Raw genomic sequence first — 16,866 nt, 5'->3', positions numbered from 1 at the left:
GTCTCTGCGCACCTCCCAGGCCCCGACCCCGGCTGTCTGCTGCCAGCTGCACATCCTTTCTCCCCATCTTTCTGGGAAGTGGAACCCAAACACAGGGCCCTGACTCAGCCTCTCTTGCAGCCGGGCGGGCGTGGGGTGCGTTCTGGTTCTGAGCGGAGGAGGTGAAGGGCTGAGGGCATGGTGGGCCCATGCATATCATTCCCAGCGGGCCCCATCCTGCCATCCCCATCTGAAATGTGTGTTGTCTGTGATGGGGACTGAAGCCTTCTTGTTTTCTAGATTTTTCTAAATTGGCCCTTGTGCAAAAAGAGTGGCTCCCCTGTCCAAGCCAGAAACCCCTGACAGTGGAGGCCTTGGCACCTTCCCAAGTCCCTCAGTGCTCCCTGTCACCGTGAGACTACCTGGAGTCCCAAACTCCACTCCAGTCCTGACTCCCCTCCAAATTCCAGTCCAGCCTTTGCCGCTCCCTCTGCCCCTGCACAGCCCAGAGAGGCCTCCAGATGCCTCTTCCCAGGACTTCCCGGGCTCCCGCGGTTGGGGCTGAGCCTGACTCTGTCTCCAACAGCCTCAGGAGTGAGCGAGGTGTCACTGGACAGGTGGGCCTGGGCTGAGCCTGACTCACCCTGGAGGCAAGGCAGGGACGGGGAGGTCACCCTAGCTCCGTGGCCGGTCACAGCCCCTTGGCCAGCGGCACAGCCTCCCACTCCCCTGCGGGATCCAGGAGCCCAACAGAAGTGTGGGTTCACACTCCACACCCAGTTCCAGCCCAGCCTCCATACCCACTCCCTGTGGGTACACGGAGGACACACACGAGGACACACACCACACACAGGATGCAGGGACACACACCACACAGGGACACACCACACAGGGACACACACAGGGACACACCACACAGGGACACACACAGGGACACACACACCACACAGGGACACATAGGGACACACACACAGGGACACACACACACACACACAAGGGCACGCAGGGACACACACACTTGCTCCCAGGCCCCAGGACGCTGCTTTTTCATTATCTTCCATGTCGCTTCTGCAATAAAATTATTTAATTAAAACATGAATATTTAAAACAACCCTTGAGAGAAACAGCCCCATCTCACCCAAGGCGGAAAAATGCAAAGGGAGGCAGTGGCGAGATGAGGGCCAGAGAGAGCCGGCAGGAGGGGCCTGGCAGCCTGGGGGGCCGTGGAGCGTGGGGCAGTGCAAGGTGGAGGGGAACAGTTGCTTGGCCTGAGGAGTGTTTGCAGAGTCTGACGCATGACGTGGCCATGTGGCATTTGGACAGGCCGTGTTGGGGGCAGGGCTGAAAATGGGCCACGGGCTGGCCTGGGCTGCCTGCTTGCTCCTGCACTTGGCTGTGCGTTGCCTGCTAGGGACAGCGACGGATGGACAAGCCCGTTCCAGTGTCCCCGGGGCCCACAGCCAGGGCACAAAGCTCTCTGGGCACAGGTCTCAGCTGGCAGGATCTGGGGTCGACCCTGCCTCCACTCAGCTATGTGTCTGCTGAATGGTCACCTGCCTCTCTGGTCCTCATGACACCCCATCCCCCACACGCACACGCACACGCACACACGGACACATACGCACTCACATACACTCACACATGCACTCACACATTCACACTCATACACATGTGCACGCACACACACATTCACACACGTACATGCACGCACTCACATTCACACACATGCACACATGCACACATGCACGCACACGCACTCACACAGTCACACACATGCACACACACATTCACACACAGGCACACACATGCACACACACGCACAGCTCTGAGCAGAGCTCACTGCAGAAGCCCTAGTGTTACCACGCGGTGGCAGCATCAAGTAGCTCTGCCATCAGTCTACCACTCACAAGCCGTGTGGCCCTGGCCGCTGCCTTAACATGTCTGTGTCTGGTTTTCTCCAGCAGGGACTGACTGAGTGCCTGCTGCTCCCAGGTACTGTTCTACACTCTGGGGGGCACATCAGGAAACCGGCAATGCCTGCTTTGTGTTGCTTACATCCTGGCCTGGGCAATCAGAAGTGGACACAACAAATAAGGGAAATTATGCAGTATGTTGAGAGGTGACACATGCATGCAGAAACAGAGGCAGGATAAAGGGCCAGAGAGTGAGGCCAGAGCTGCTGCCATTTTAAACAGGACGTTCAGGGTAGCCTGCACTGAAAGGTCACATCTGCCTGAGGACTGGAAGGCGGGAGCCCCGCGGGTCTCTGGGAAAGACTGTTTCTGGCAGAGGGAACAGCCACGTGGAGGCCCTGAGGCAGAGGGTGCCTCCACGGGAGCTTATCTCAAGGGGTGTTCAAATGCGGGTGCCTCCGGCACAAAGTAAACACTCAATAAATGACTCTTACTACTGAGATCACTTTTGCTCCTGTGGTCCTGGAAGCATCAGGGCCTTCTGGGCACAGGGCATGGGCACTAGGGTCTGAACAGTCTCTGGGCCCGGGTGACCACATTCCACTCCCTGCTGCACAAGATGACAAGCTCCCTGCTTCATGTTGCCAGCAGCCGAGTCAATGTACCCTCCAGCCATCTTTCCATAAGGCCAATGGCCCCTGCCCCACAGCCTTTACCTGTGTTCTGTCAAAATTGCTGCACAGAGCCCAGCCTCGATACACACATTCACACCATGCATGCATGTGGCGCACACAAGCACGTGTGTAATGTATGCACACATGCACACACACACTTGCACCCACACTTACATGGGTGCACACACACTACATAGATGCATGAGCACATATGCACACACACGTATGCCATGCATGCAAACATGGGCACATGCCACACTTGCACACATACATGCGTGAACACACATGCACACACAACATACTTGCATGAATACATGCGTGAACACACATCCTCCCACCTCCTTCTGAGCACCACTTCCAAACATTCCCTTTCTCAGAATCTCCCTGCACACCCTGAGCTGCTCGAATATCCCTGCCTCCCGTCTGTCTCTGCTCCCTGAGCCCTCTAGAGTCCCCCTGCCTAAGAATACAAGAGGATATTGATATTTCATCGTCAACATCACTTCTGCTTGGAAACACTTCACCCCTGTTCTCATTCCTCAGGGCAATCTAGGAAACAAGATATTTTTACTCTTTCTGTTTTAAAGATGAGGGGCCTGAGGGGATGAGAGAGCTGATGGAATTGGCCCAGGGACACAGCAAGCCGGGTCAGGCTGGGATTTGAACCCAGGCCCTGGGGCTTTGCATATGTGGCTCAGAAGCTATTTTCAAGCATCCATTGCCCCTCCCTCGCCCTGTCCTGGTGCTCCAGGTGTCAGAGTTGCCTGTTCACGTGACACTGCCAGCTGGCTGCCTCACGGGCAGCTCACACTCAAGTCCCATTCTGACCTCCAGATCTTTTTCTCCCTGCCACCCCAGCCCCACTTCCTCAACTCAGCCGACATCCTCCTTTCTGGTGGGACACCTGGGAGGAGCTCCATGCCCATGCCCACATCCTTTCATCAGTAAGTCGATCATCAGCTGCACCCCCAAGGACCTCCTCTTCCCTCCCAATGCTGCTGCTACGTCCTGACCAGGCCAGTGGCAGTCCCCTCCCGAATGCCTGCACCGGCTGCCAGCCTGTCTCAGGCTTCCCCTTGGGGCTGGCGTCTGTTCTGCACTCACAGCCCAACCATCTGGCTCTTCTGCCCAAAGCCCTGCTAAGGCCCTTGGGTTCCCAAGATAACGTGGGATCTCCCACGGGAGGCCCGACCACCTTACACCCCAGGGTGCCTGCACTCAGTAGGTGCCCAGTGAGGAGTGAAGCTCGGTGCTCCCTCCGACACCCACGTCACATGGTGCCCCAGCCTCTCCATGCATCACATGCATCTGTCCCGCCAGCTCTTTCCAACAAGCTCCACGATGCTCCGAGCACTATTAGGAATGGCAGAGCTGCTGCCCCCTGAAGCTGCTAACAACCAGCTCTCAGTAGTGGGTGTAATCTTGGGCCGGGCCCTTGAGACCCATCAATCAGAGGGAAATACCCTGCCAAGGAGTCGGTATTCTGCCAAGGAAGGAACCAAGGCTCCGAGGGGTTAAGTGACCAGGAGTGGCAGAGCAAGATGCACGGCCAGGTGTGCCTGTGACCGCTGGGCCAAGTCCTCCTGCAGCCTCCCACCTCCCAAACCATCCACCGCCCCATCTCTGCTCCCTGAAAGAGCCCTCCATACTCTGCTTTGTTCTCTCCCCAGTCCCTCTCAGGTGCTCATCCCTGCCATACCGTGGAAGCCGCCCTCGCCAAGGCCACAGTGACCTCCACTCTGCCCGGTGGGGGCTTGGTCCTCAGCCCCTCCCACCCAGCCACTGGCGGCACCTGACACAGCTGATGTGCCCACCTGTCCCGACACGGGATGACCACTTGGCTTCCTGGCCCCCCACTGCCCAGAGGCACTGCCTCCCTCCTCCTTGGGCCACTGGAGGGGTGGGCCGAGCCTCATTCCTGTCCCTCCTTCCCCTGGCCCCTCTCTAGCCCCACTCACAGCCTCACAGAGGCTTCTCATCTGGGATCCATGGCCCCATGTCATGGGTAGAACCATGCTCCAGCATAACTGGCTTCCTTTGTAGCCCTGTGTAGCCTGTTTTGTGCCTTTAAACACAAAATTCTGAGGAGGAGTCCACAGGTCTCACTGGCCCCAGAGAAGTTAAGGCCCCTGGATACCCCTAAGAGTCCCACTGCCCCAAGATGGCCCTCCAGCCTTGAGTACACAGCCTGGCCTCACCCCCAAACACTCGATGTACGCAGTCAGCCCCCGCCTGGCATTGCAAACTCAAACCCCTCCAATCCCCCAATCCTCCCAGATGCTCTGACCAAAACCCTGGGCTTCCTTTTCTTTCTTGCACGTCACCCGTCAGCAAGGGGTCTCCATGCCTTAGGTGTGCACAGGACCCATCTCCTGCACTGAGGCCCACTGGGCCCCCACAAGGCTCTACCCCGAGGACCCTGCTCCTTTGCAGGTTCCTACCTCATTAGCAGGAAAAGTCAGTGTCCCAGAGGCTGGCAGCCCCACAGGACTGGCCCCTGCCCCTCTGTGCTCTCTGGGCACAAAGCCACCCAGGCCTCTGCACTTGCCGTTCTCTCTTCCTGGCATGAGGTTCCCCCACCTGTCCCGAGCTTTGAACAAGGTCCCTGGTCCTCACAGCCTCCCTGACCTCCAGGTACAACAGCAACCCTGCCGTGCCGGGCTGGCCCTGCCTGGTTCTTGTGCAAGGTTCTCATCGCTGCCTGATGCCTGGCTGCTCGTGTCTTCTTGCTTAGGGCTTTCCTTCCTCCCTTATGCAGCTTCCTGAGAACAGGGATCTCGAGGGTTTTCACTGCTGCAGCCCCGGCCCCAGCACCTAGAGCGCATGGCAGATGTGATTCATCCACCCAGACCATACTCAACCCAAAACCTCATCTCCTGACCACATCTCCACAGAGCCCACCTGCCCACCTTTCCACGCAGCCCGAGTCCCCAGGAGCATCATCCAGCCCCACAGGCTCCTGCCGCCCCCAGCCCCCTGCGGCCTCTGACTCATTAAAGTTGTCCTGCCGGAGAGAAAGGGTGGGCCCTCTCCTAGCCAGGAGGATGACCCTTTCCCATCCTGGAGGAAATTAGGCCTTCAACGCTCAACAGGCACCCACCGAGTGCCCGGGCTGGCCCTGCACACTTGCAGTGACCTTCACTCTTACTCTGTGCACAGGTGGATGGAGCAGGCGCCTGGGAGGGTGCCAGGGTGCATACTCCCCAGACAGCGGTGCTAACCAGGGCAGCCCTGCGGAAGAAGACCCTCACCCACCTCCCCTGCCCACCCACCTCCGCCTGTCCGCCCACCTCCTCTGTCCGCCCATTTCCTCCATCTACCCGCCTCCCCTGTCTGCTCACCTCCCCCTATCTGCCCATCTCCCGTCTGAAGGTTTCCCCGCCAGTCCCTCACCTGTGGCGCTGTGCCCGCCCCGGTCCTGGGTCAGGCTGGTGAGGCAGTTTTCAGGGCCACCAGCCACCGCATCTCTCAAGCAGACATCCCCGCGGGGGGTCAGGGGGCCCGCGGCAGGGCCGCCCGCCTCGCCGCCCAGGCAGGCACAGGGGGTCTGCATGATCCCGCAGGGGTGCGAGCTGCGGCTACCGGCCAGACACGCGTCCAGCCAGCGGCACAGCATCTGACAGGCGGCACGGCTGGGGTTGCGGTTCCCCACCACCAGGTACTCCACGGAGAAGTCGTCGCTGGGGCCCGGCGGCCCAACCCGCGGCCCGAGTTCGTCGTCCTGGGGCGGCTGCTGGCGCCGCATCTGCAGGAACTGCTTGCTGGCCTGCAGGAAGGCCAGGGGTGCGGAGGGGTCGCAGAGCCGCAGCACCTCGTCGAAGCTCTCCACGCCCAGGTAGGTGCGCGTGGACTCGAGGAAGGAGTCGAACTGGTAGGTGCGGACGCGGCCGGGGCCGCTGCAGGGCACGGGCGCCTTGGCCACTTTCATGTACAGAGTGTAGCGCCGCGGATCCGGGTTGCGCAGCGTCCAGGAACAGCGCGAGGCGTTGGCCGGGAACACAGCGGCCGCTGAGAAGTAGCCGAAGAACTTTCCCTGCACCAGCGTGGCGCACGGCTCGGGCCCCGGCCCTGCGTCTGCTCCGGCGGCAGCCCGCGCGCGGCGCCCCAGCAGCAGCAGCAGCAGCAGCAGCGGGGCGAGGATCCAGACGGGGCCCGGGGCGGCGGCCTGGCCCCTCATCCTAGCTCGCGGGGCCGCCGGGGTTCCGCGGGCTGGGCAGGCAGGCACGGACCAGGCCTTGACATGCCAGGGTCCGGCGGCGGGCAGGGCCGGCCCGGCGGGGGCAGGGAGGCGGGGCAAGGGTGAGATGGGAGAGGGCCCCGCTTCAGGTGACAGAGAGGGCAGCAACGGCTTCTAAAGTCCAGGGCCCTGGTGCCAGCCTGTGGCCACCAGCAGCATCTGGAAGAGAAAGAGCAGAGGGTCAGAGTGAGCCCCTGGGGAGTCGTGGACTCTGGGAGGAGGGGGCTGTCTCAGAGGAGGCAGCTTAGCCACCTCCCAAAGAGGGCAGGAGGACTTTGGGCCACAGACACAGGCCCTGGCACCCTCCCAGGCACCTGCTCCGTCCACCTGTCTGTCTGCCACCCACCAGCGTGACCACCTGCAGGGGCAGTGGCCCAGCTTGGGGAACAAAGTACCTCCGCCTCTACCCAAGCCTGAGCAGGGAGGGGCTGGCACTCCACCTGGGGCTTTTGGCGGTACCCTTTTGCCCAGGCAGCCTGGCGTGGCTCCCGGGGGCCCTGGCCTGCCTGCCTGCCCGCTCCCCTCACTCTGCGTGGCTGCCCCTCTGTGAGTGAAGGGTGCAGCTCTCTCAGGCTCTCTCTCTCCTACTGACCTTGGTCCCTCCTCTCTAACCTTCCTTCTTCCCGGGAAGATTCTGCAAACCCCGTGGGAAGGGAAGTGGGCCCGGAGCACGGGAGAAAGGTTACTCGGGCCATTCCCCAGCCTCCAGTTTGGCCCCCGAGCCCCTTCTAAAGGCTTGGGGAGCAGGAAGGGGGTGTAGAGCCTCAACAACAGTGACTGGATCTTTGGGGTGAGAGGGGTTCAGATTTGGTGCCCCCAGGACTGCCCTCTGCAGCCTCCAGCGTCCTGTACCCAGCTGGTGCTCCTGCCAGGAAGCTCTCTTTTGGCCCTCCCACGTGGCCCTTCATGCCCTAAAGCTACAGGCACAGGGCCTGGGGAGGGATGGAGAGGGGGATGGAGCCACCAGGAGCCACCTCACCTTCGCCCTTGCTCTGCAAGGCTAGCATTACTTCCCATCATTCATGATGGGAAAACTGAGACACAGAGAGAATGCATAATTGACCCCGTCACAGTGAGTGGGTGGGAGAACCTGTACATGAGCCTCAGGCTGACCCCAAATTTGTGCCACCAGGAGACACCTCCCAGCTCCAGGAGAGGGCCCAGGTTGAGTGACTGCCCACTCACACTGGCACAGGTGAGCAGAGGCGCAGCGAAGGCCCTGGATTGGGGGCTGCCCTGGGCCCAGCGGGCATCCACCTCGCTGTGGACCTTGGCAAGCTCCTTCTGCCTACAGACCTCAGTCTCCTCACCACCTCCAAGGCCTCTGGCCAGGCCGTCCATCCCACCCAGCAGCCAAGCCAGTGCGGGAGGGAGGGGAGCTGCAGCCAGTCTCCCTCCCTGAGGCCACCCGGCCTCCTGGTGGGGATGCCTCCGCTCTGCTGACCACGCAAATGCTGGTTGCCCGCCCACGGGACTTGCTGCTTCCTGCTGCCCAGGCCCAGCTGGCCGGCAACACAAGGTCAGTCACTGCTCTGCAGTCCCCTCCTGGCGTCCTTCCTGCATAGCCTTGTAGGCAGAGCAGGGAGCTGGGCCCAGGCAGCCTCGAGGCCTGGTCCCGGCCTGAGCAGAGGCTCTGAGCCCATGGGAGCCAGGAGGCCGGAGGCTGGACTCAGGCTGTGCCCGGGACTGCAGAGTGGCCCCGGACAAGTCTCACCACAGAGCCTCAGTTTCCTCATCTGTAAAGTGGGATGGGTGCCCCACTGCTCTCAGCAAGAGATTAAGAGCTGGGTAGGGGAATTTTAGCCAGGGGGGTGCAGGAAGTGCTCCCAGCGGGGGAAGGAAGCTGGCTGGGGCTTCTGGATCCGGGGACAGACATGGCCCAACCTGCCCTCCATGGTCTTGTTCCTGGCAAACATTCCGGGCTCCCAAGAGAAAAGCTTTTTTTAAAGGGGCAAACCTACAACACAATCTTCCCATCCTGGCGCCTTTGTGGCAGACCTGGGAAGGCGCTGCCATGTCCCCTGCCTCCTGGAAGCCCTCCTCCAGTCCTGCCCCCAGACACGCTTGGCTGGGTGGGCTTGGACAAGGCATGGAAGAGCCGGGCTGTCCTGGGCGCCCCCCACCATCCGATGGAGAGACAGTGGCTGTGGGCAGGTCCCACCTGCCTGTGTGAGTCCCACCCAGCCTCACTTCGAGCTACAGTCCCAGGTAAGCCCAGTCCTGGGTGAGTATCCGTAGAGCCTGGCAGAGCACCAGTCCCAACTGGTGCTGACCCAGCATGACCTTGACCCCTCCACAGGCCAGCCAGCCTCACTGCCCCACATGCCCCTCCAAGTGCCAAGGAGGCCCCAGGCAATCCTGTTAGCCCTGACCCTGAGTTGGTGTCACCCCCAGATGCACCACCTTCCCCCAGAGGGACCCACACAGCTCAAGATGCCGGGGCCCACCTCTCCCCTCCTCATCCCAGGCCCTGGCAGCTCCACCCCACAGCCTTTCTAGGGTGGGGCAGGTTCCTGGGGCCTGCGGTGCCAGGAGCGGGCACAGGAGCTGGGGTGTACAAGGACCAGCTGCTGTGGCCTTTGGCCGGGCATGGAGTCTTTAGTGCCTCGGTCATCCCATCTGGAAACTGGTACAACCTGGCAGCCTGGAAGGGGGGCATAGCCTTATAAGCCCAGCTGGCCACGATGCGGCTGGTGTCCGCAACGCCATGTGGACTGTGCAGGCCAGGGAGGGGTGTCCCAGGACAGGCTCCAGCTAGGTGAGAAAACACAGAAGAATCCATCCCAGGTTCACAGGGATTCAGGGTGTGTGCCAGGCACTCTGTCGCTGAGGCAGCCTGTTACAGATCCAGTTTGCAGATGGGCACAGAGGGGCCGTGCCTTCGTGGAGGCTCACAGCCGGTATTGGGCACCTGAGCCTGGAATTCAGCTTGGGCCTGTGGGTCACCACCCATGCTCTCTGCACAGCATGGCCCAGCATGGCCCCAGAGCTGGTGGACCAGGGCCTACCCCTGCCACTTTCCCCGGGCCCTTGAGAGCTGAGCCGAGTGGAGGCCTCCTGGCATACCCTAGGGCCTTGGCATCACTGGTCACCCCTCATTGTCACCAGCTCACTCCACTCCTTGAGCCCTCTTGCGGATGTGAGTCTCACCCTGTAGGCAAGAGGTGGCAGAGGGGATGAGAAGCAGCCGGTGCCCCTATCAGAACTGCCCCTTAGAAGGCCCACCCTGGCAGTGCTGGGGTCACCCTGGAGGTGATGACCCGAGGGAGGGGTGTGAGGGCCAGGAGTGGCCATGGGGAAGGAGAGTGCTCAGGAGGTGGAAGGAGGAGGCCCCAGCACCAGCCAGGCATGGAAACTGTGCATGGCCCACTTCTGGCCTGGAGAGGGAGGAGGCAGGAGGTACCTGCAGGGAGGAGGGGCTAAGGGTCTGGCAGGGCAACGCCCAGTGCCCCGGCAGGGACCTGGGACCTCAGCGGACTGTCTCGGGGTCAGGAGATGACCCAGAAGTGCCCATCCCTGGGATTCTTAAACCTTGAAGCCCTGGGGTTCCACAGGAGGGACCACAAGGGCCATCAGCAAGTCGAGGGGGGGTGTGGGGAAGGAGGGCTCAGGTTACTTCCTGGCTCCCCAGCGTCCCCTAAAACATCTCTGACTGAGCTGCTCCCCGCGCAGGCCTTGGGAGAAGCCCTATTGGCCAGAAGGCCGGCCCAGCTGACATGAATTTGAGACCCACAGAACCGGCCCGACCCTGCCTTTTCTGGTTGGGCCACTGGGCAACACTGGGCAGGAGCTCAGGCCATTGTCTTGGCTGATAGCCCCTGAGCCTGCCAGTGGGCACGGCCCCCCCCCAACCTGCCACACTCCCCCTCTGCCCTGCCCCCAGCAGACTCACCCATCCCTGAGCCAGCCGAGGTCTCCTGCACCCCACCTGCCCACAACCTTCCAATGGGACCACTCCAAGACAGGCCCAGGCGGGCAGAGAGCTGGCCAAGGCCGGGGTAACCAGGGACCACCTCCTCAGGCTCCCGTCCTCCCATGCCAGGCCCGAGCCAGGCTCTGCAGCCCAGCTCACATGGCTGCAGTGTCGGCTGACAGTCTAGCTGAGACGGGGTGGGGCATGCAGGGGAGGCTACTGATCCTTCCTGGCACCCAGGGTGGCATCCCAGAGGGGTCAGCACCTGAGTGGGGCCCTGAGGATGAGTGGGTCCCTCTGCCTGCTGGGGGCAGGAGTGGGCCTGTGTAGTGTCCAGGCCAGGAGGAAGGTTAATTCGGACAGGGTCACAGGAGACTTCCAGTGTGCAAGTGGAGGAGGGGCTGGTGGCCCCTGCTGAGATGTGGACGGGGAGAAGCAGATGTGTGTGTGTCAACGTGTATGTGCACAAGTGCATGTGCATGTGTGCACACATATGTGCCTGTGTGTGCCCAAGTGCATATGTGTGTGCACATGTGTGCCTGTGAGTGTGCATATGTGAGCGTGAACACACACATGTGGCACATTTATACAAGGCCACGTGGCAGTGGGACAGCCTGGGCTTAGTGCTGTACTTGCTGGGATGCGGGGCCAGAGATGGGGCTGGGAGAGGAGGGCGTGCCCCACAGGGTATGTTTAGCGAGAACCACAGTCACAGCCTTGGAGAAAGGGGTCCAGGTCTGAGGCCAACAATGGCTCCACCCTGGGGCAGCTGCTGTGGTATCTGCACAGCCGCACCTCCGGCCTCGGCTCCCCTGGGCTGGCTCATCCTCCTCCCCTCGGCCACACAAGCTCCCAGGTCCCCTCGGTTGGGAGGATGCCCCGGGGCCCCGGTGGTTGGCCCTGGCCCCTCAAAATCCAAGCTCTGTGCTTCTCCAGCAGGTGCCTTGATTTCCCCAGCAGGCCTTTCCAGCCTCATCCTCCAAAGGCCTGCTCTACGCAGCAGTCAGGGACCCTGAAGGTTGAGGCCTGGCTGACCCCTGAGCCCACCCCACGCCAGGCCTCCACTATGAAGACAGAAGGCTCCGGGCATCCAGGCCACAGGTGACAGGGTGGGAGAGGCTCATGGGCTGCCCTCATTGCTGGGGGACCAGTGTGGGGGCTGGCCACTTCTGTCTCTAAGTGTTACAATTTAGTAGCAAAACCGTCATCAACTGTCTTGCAGAGAAGTGAGCAATTGTCTTTGTCCCCAAACCACAGGCCACTTCTCTGGTCATTGGTTTCCATATCTCGGCCTGGGTAACAGCAGTTCCCGCTACCCACTGCCCCTCAGCTTCCCAAGGACAGTGACCAATTACCAGCAAAGCCCTCACAGGTTCCTGCCTTTCTCGTCACCTTCTCCAGGGTCAAACTGCCCTTGTTGTCAGGAAGTTCTTTCTGCTGTTTAGCCCCCATCTCTTCTGCTGCAGAGGAGGCTGGCCAGCTTCTGCGAGGTGGCCTAAGGGCAGGGCGGGGAGTGCTGCTGGTCTCTGGGCAGAGGTGACAGGGAGAGGGCCTGGGCTGGCAGACAGGGGACCCAGAGAGGTGGGACAGCAGGAGCCAGCCACGCTGGGCCAGGGAGCAGCATTGGGAACCATGGTGAGGGGAAGAGGGCACCAGCGTTCACTACGCACTGACCGCAGGCCAGCAACGGGCCTGAGATTATACACGAACCCCTCCTTCAATATCACGGCTTCTGCATGAGGTGGGCAAGGCAGTGACCCCCATCACAGACACCCTCAGACGAGAGGCACCGCAGCCGCCTCCCGCTGCCATCCTGTGCCTGTGCAAACTGCAGACACACATCCCACCCTGCCACCAGGCCTGGGTTCCAATCACACCCTGCACCTCGGTTTCTCCACCATCCCACCCGGGGCGGTGGATGCTGTCCAAGGCCCTTCTCTCGGGCACTGGGGCTCCTCCATGAGGCTCAGCATCCCGAGCCCACTCTGGGTCCAGTCCACACCGGACAGACCCGACCCTGGGCCCAGGCCTCCTGCGTCCCCTCCCCGCCCACCCCAGGCCACCAATGGCATCCCCAGACGCCAGCCACAAAAGGCACTCTGTTGTCCTGCCGGCCGTCTGAACAGTGCCCGCCTGTGTGTCCTGAGAAAAGGCTGCACGGGGGGAGGGGTGGGGTGGGCACCCTCGGCACCGACTGCCCAGGGGGCTGGGAGGCAGACGGCTGGCCTTCCTCGTTCAGGGTGCCTACGGCTCCCATTCAAGCGGCCTGGTCACCGGAAGCAGAGGCAGCACCGTCCCCCGCCTGTGAGGTCCTGGCAGGGGCCCTGACACGGGCCCAGGACAACTTATTTGTGTGTCTCAGGGGTTCAGAGCCATGAGAAGTGGGCCAGAGAGTCAGGGACTAGACAAGCCAAGGAGGGGGTGCCGAGATAGCCTCCCCGCCACAGGGTGACCCCCAGAAGCCACCTGCCCTACCCCAGCTTGTGCCAACTACACCCCCACTGGCCAACCTGCAGGGTAGCTAGGCCTGCCCATAGGGAGCCCAGGTCACGTGCCACCCACAGCAGAGGCAGGCCGGGGTGGGCAGGGCTGCCAGCAGGGTCGGACCCCCTGAGGGTGGGCCCCCAAGGGCGTGGGAGTCCACCATGTTCACAGGGCCTGCCAGGCCCAGCCCCACCCAGCTGCCTGGGCACAGGTGTGCCCAAAGAATCTGGCCAGAGCCGCTGGCGGGGAGAGAAAGGCCCTTCCTACAGAGACCACTGCTGGAGCTGAGGCAGAAGGGGCCCTGTGCTGTGCCAAGCTCTGCTCTGGCTGGCCCCATGCTCTGCCCTGGCACACAGACCTTCATCCGACCCCCCACCCACAGAGGGCAAGGTGATCGCAGCCTGCAGTTCCCCAGACATGGATACAGGCCCAGAGGGACCAACCGGCCCCCAGTGACTCCAGGGGAAGATAGGAGCTGTGTTATCCCTCATCCCACCCAACTGTCCCAGACCACCTTGGCCCAGCGTCAGACACCAGCTTTCCAATGGCCCTCAGGCTCCGGGCCTCGCTGCACCTCCCCTAGTCTAGGGCTCATCACCCCCAGCCACCTGCGGGCCCTAAAGATGCTCCCTGTGCTGAAGCTCCTGGGCCTCCGTCCCCACCCTGCTGCACTGAGGTCCCAGGCACACTCCGGGGCCGGTCCGAGGCCAGAGTGAGGAGGCTACCTTGCCTAGGAGCTGCCCTTTAGGGCAGGGCTGCCCGGCCAGGCGGTGAGCCGCTAGCAGCAGTATGGGGGCCCGAGGAGGAGGCTGCACTCAGCCTGGACTCCACAGTGGCTGGTCTCCTGGCTTGAGGACCCCTGAGAGGAGGCTGTACCCCGGGAGCAGGCCCCAACCCAGGCCTCCACCCCACCGCGGCGGGCAGGCAGTTACGTGGCAATGGGGAGGAACAGCTGCAGCCAGGGTCCAGCACCTGGGAGGAGCGAGACCGAGGGAGAGAGCAGGTGTGTCCAGCAGGTGAGCAGCCTTGGCGCAAGGCGGGGTGGAGGATGCACATGTGGCTGTGTGCGCTGCCCGTGTGTGTGCGTGCGTGTGTGCATGGGGCGCTGAGTCCAAGTGAAAGCTGTGCAGGTGTGAGTGGTGTGTGTGTGAGCGAGTGTGGGGAACAGAATGCGTGTTCCAGCTGAGCTACACACGTGAGTGTGCACATGTGTGTGTGCTTCGGGGGGGTGAGGAAGTGTGTGCACGTGCAGGGTGAGTGCACGCTCCTTTTGTGAGTTACAAGTGTGTGTGCACTGTTCAAGGGCTGTGCACACGCATGTGTGCAGGTGTGTGAGCAAGTGTGTGCACACAGCGAGTTGCCAGCACGTGGGTCTGCACGCGTCTTGCAGGTGTGCGAGGGGCAGGGCGGTTCTATGTGTGCATCTGGGTGCAGGTGGTGGAGAGGAAGTCTTTCTGGAGGAGCTGCCTGTGAGATCCGGGCCCGGCACAGGGACGGGCTCTCTGGGACTGGGGAACAGGGAGCGGGTGCAGAGTGCAGGGGCCCTTCTCCTCCCTGAATCCCGTTCCTTTCCCCTGGAGCTCTGAAATCCTATTTAAATGCATTCCTCTGGGGTGGCCATTACCCCAGAGGAGCTGGAACTGGGGCCTCGCCAAGACTTGTCTGGACAGCCCCACCTCTCCCTGGCACCTCACAGGGTGATGGTGTCCCGGACTCTCTGGCACTCTCCAGGACAGGCAGGTAGGGCCACCCACACTCCTGTCACAGAGATGCCAACTTAGCCTCAGAGAGGTGCTGGCCCAAAGTCGGCCTGCCAGCAGGCGGGAGTGAGATGCCACTGACCGTGTGCCCCCAGGGCCCGGGAGGATCTGCTGGGATGCATGGTGGTCGGGGATGGGGTGTGGGCTTTGCAAGGCTCCTTCCCCACCTCGCACCCAGGCCAATGCCCAGCCAGTGCCATCTTCTCAGCTCCTGGCCGCTCCTCTGTGTTTCTTATTTCAGGGACCCCTCAACCACACATCTCAGTCAAGAGTCAGCACCCTCAAAACTGGTCCATAGCTGAGTGAGGCGTGGAGGACAGGCACCAGGACATAGCGACTGTCTCATCTCAAGGTCCACCCCGGTCTCTGAGCTCCCAGTAATCCCCGGGTCCTCCTGACCTCAGCTGCGCTGGCCGGAACAGCTCCGTTGCTTGGTGGGTGCAGGGGAACAGCCTGCCGCATGCTCCTCTCCCAGGAAAGCAAGTAGCTGGGGGCCCAACAGTGAAGCTGCAGAGAGGACTTCTGCTGTGCCCTTCCCCTGACCAAGCCCCAGAGAGGGATGCCCTAGAGAACAGAACGCCATAAGCAGGAGGTGCTGGCAGCAGGGTGTGGCTGAGGTGGCCTGGGGGGCAATGGTCATGGGGGTGACGGGGTGGGGTGAGATGGTATGGGGGCAGTGAGGGTGCTAGTGTAAAAAATGAGGGTGCTACGGCTGTCGAGCAGGACAAGGGACAGAGGGTGGGTGTGTACATGTTTGCATTTGTGAAACCCATGCAGGGAAGGAGGGAGGAGGGGCAGAGGTCCCCACGGGTCCATCCAGGCAGGGTAGCCCCGGACAACAGAGCCTGTAACAGGGGTGGCAGGAGGCGAGGGGACCAGAGCTCTGCAGAGGAAGGAGACTAGTCCTTTGGTACTGATCCTATTTTTTGTTGCTTCCTCAATTAACAGAAACGAGTTAGTATGAAAAAAGAAGAGAGAGGGAGGGTGGGGCAGGAGTGGAGACGTCCGGAGTCCCTCCTCAGCGGCTGTGCTTTGTCTGTGGGGGAAGGGAGATCCTCACCGTAACCCCGAGGAGAGGAGCACAGATGAGGAAAGGAGGCGCCGGGGCCTGATGAAGGTCACAGGGCAGAACACAGGGCCAGCACCCCCTGGGTCCCACTCCCAGTCCCTGCCTGCGGGGGCCTCCCTGCCCCATCCCTGGACGTCAACATCCAGGCTGTGTCCTCCGGATCGTGTGGTCTGTAGGTCTGAACCTCCCCTCGTTCCCCTCTGCGTGTGTAGACAGGCACACATCACGGGGCGGGGGTGCCGTGTGCACCCCTGTGTGCACCTCACGGTGTGCTCGTGCTGACGCGTATTCTCGTGAGCCTACAACAGGGCGCAGGTTTTTGGGTGGTGGCACCCTGGCGTTCCGTGTTTCTTGCCTTTGTGGGGACACGTGTGCCTGCTCTGGGTGTTTGCCTGCGCCTCACACCGGGGTGTGTGTTGGTGTTGGGTCTGCTTGGTGGTGCTGGGGCTGGCTGCGGCCCACTGTGATGAATGTGGCGTGCATTTTGTGCAGTGCAGCTATGGGTGTGGCAGCGGCACTCAACAGGCTGTGCACTCAGCCTCCTGACGGGTCCTATGACCTGCGGCCCATGGGGCACCCCATCTCTTCGCCATCCCCATCAGGCCAAGCCACCTACCCAGTTCAACACCCTCCTGTGGCTCCTGACAGCAGCTCCCAGGACATGGGCCAAGACCTTCACGGCTCAGGTCTGGCCCTGACCCCTCTGCAGCCCCCTGTCCTGCCTCCCACCTTCCTCTCCAGCTCTGGTCTATTTCTCACACCCACACTATGCCCTGCCCCAGGGCCTTTGCACAGCTGGCTCTTCCTTCTGCCTGGACCTCTGACCCCTTCATCACC

The 16,866-nt window shown here is 61.9% G+C and overlaps 1 protein-coding gene across 12 annotated transcripts in view; it reads right to left on the bottom strand.

The window, feature by feature from the left end:
- Positions 1-16,866, bottom strand: part of ADGRB1 (adhesion G protein-coupled receptor B1) — a 97,616-nt gene that overhangs the window by 76,612 nt on the left and 4,138 nt on the right. For 11 of the 12 annotated variants that reach the window (XR_012416966.1, XR_012416967.1, XM_045398770.3 and 8 more), the window contains exon 1: positions 5,960-6,885. Coding sequence is in view for 10 of the 12 variants with exons in the window: in XM_045398770.3 (XP_045254705.2) it covers positions 5,960-6,743 (784 nt within the window). In the remaining 2 variants the exon portion in view is untranslated. Of the gene's footprint in view, positions 1-5,959; positions 6,963-16,866 lie in introns of those variants that run through there. The other variant, XM_045398774.3, reaches the window with a different exon arrangement.

Source organism: Macaca fascicularis, chromosome 8 (assembly GCF_037993035.2).
Source record: "Macaca fascicularis isolate 582-1 chromosome 8, T2T-MFA8v1.1".
Taxonomy (NCBI): domain Eukaryota; kingdom Metazoa; phylum Chordata; class Mammalia; order Primates; family Cercopithecidae; genus Macaca; species Macaca fascicularis.
The sequence above is the reverse complement of the archived record's forward strand: the minus strand, read 5'-3'. Positions and strand labels throughout refer to the sequence as shown.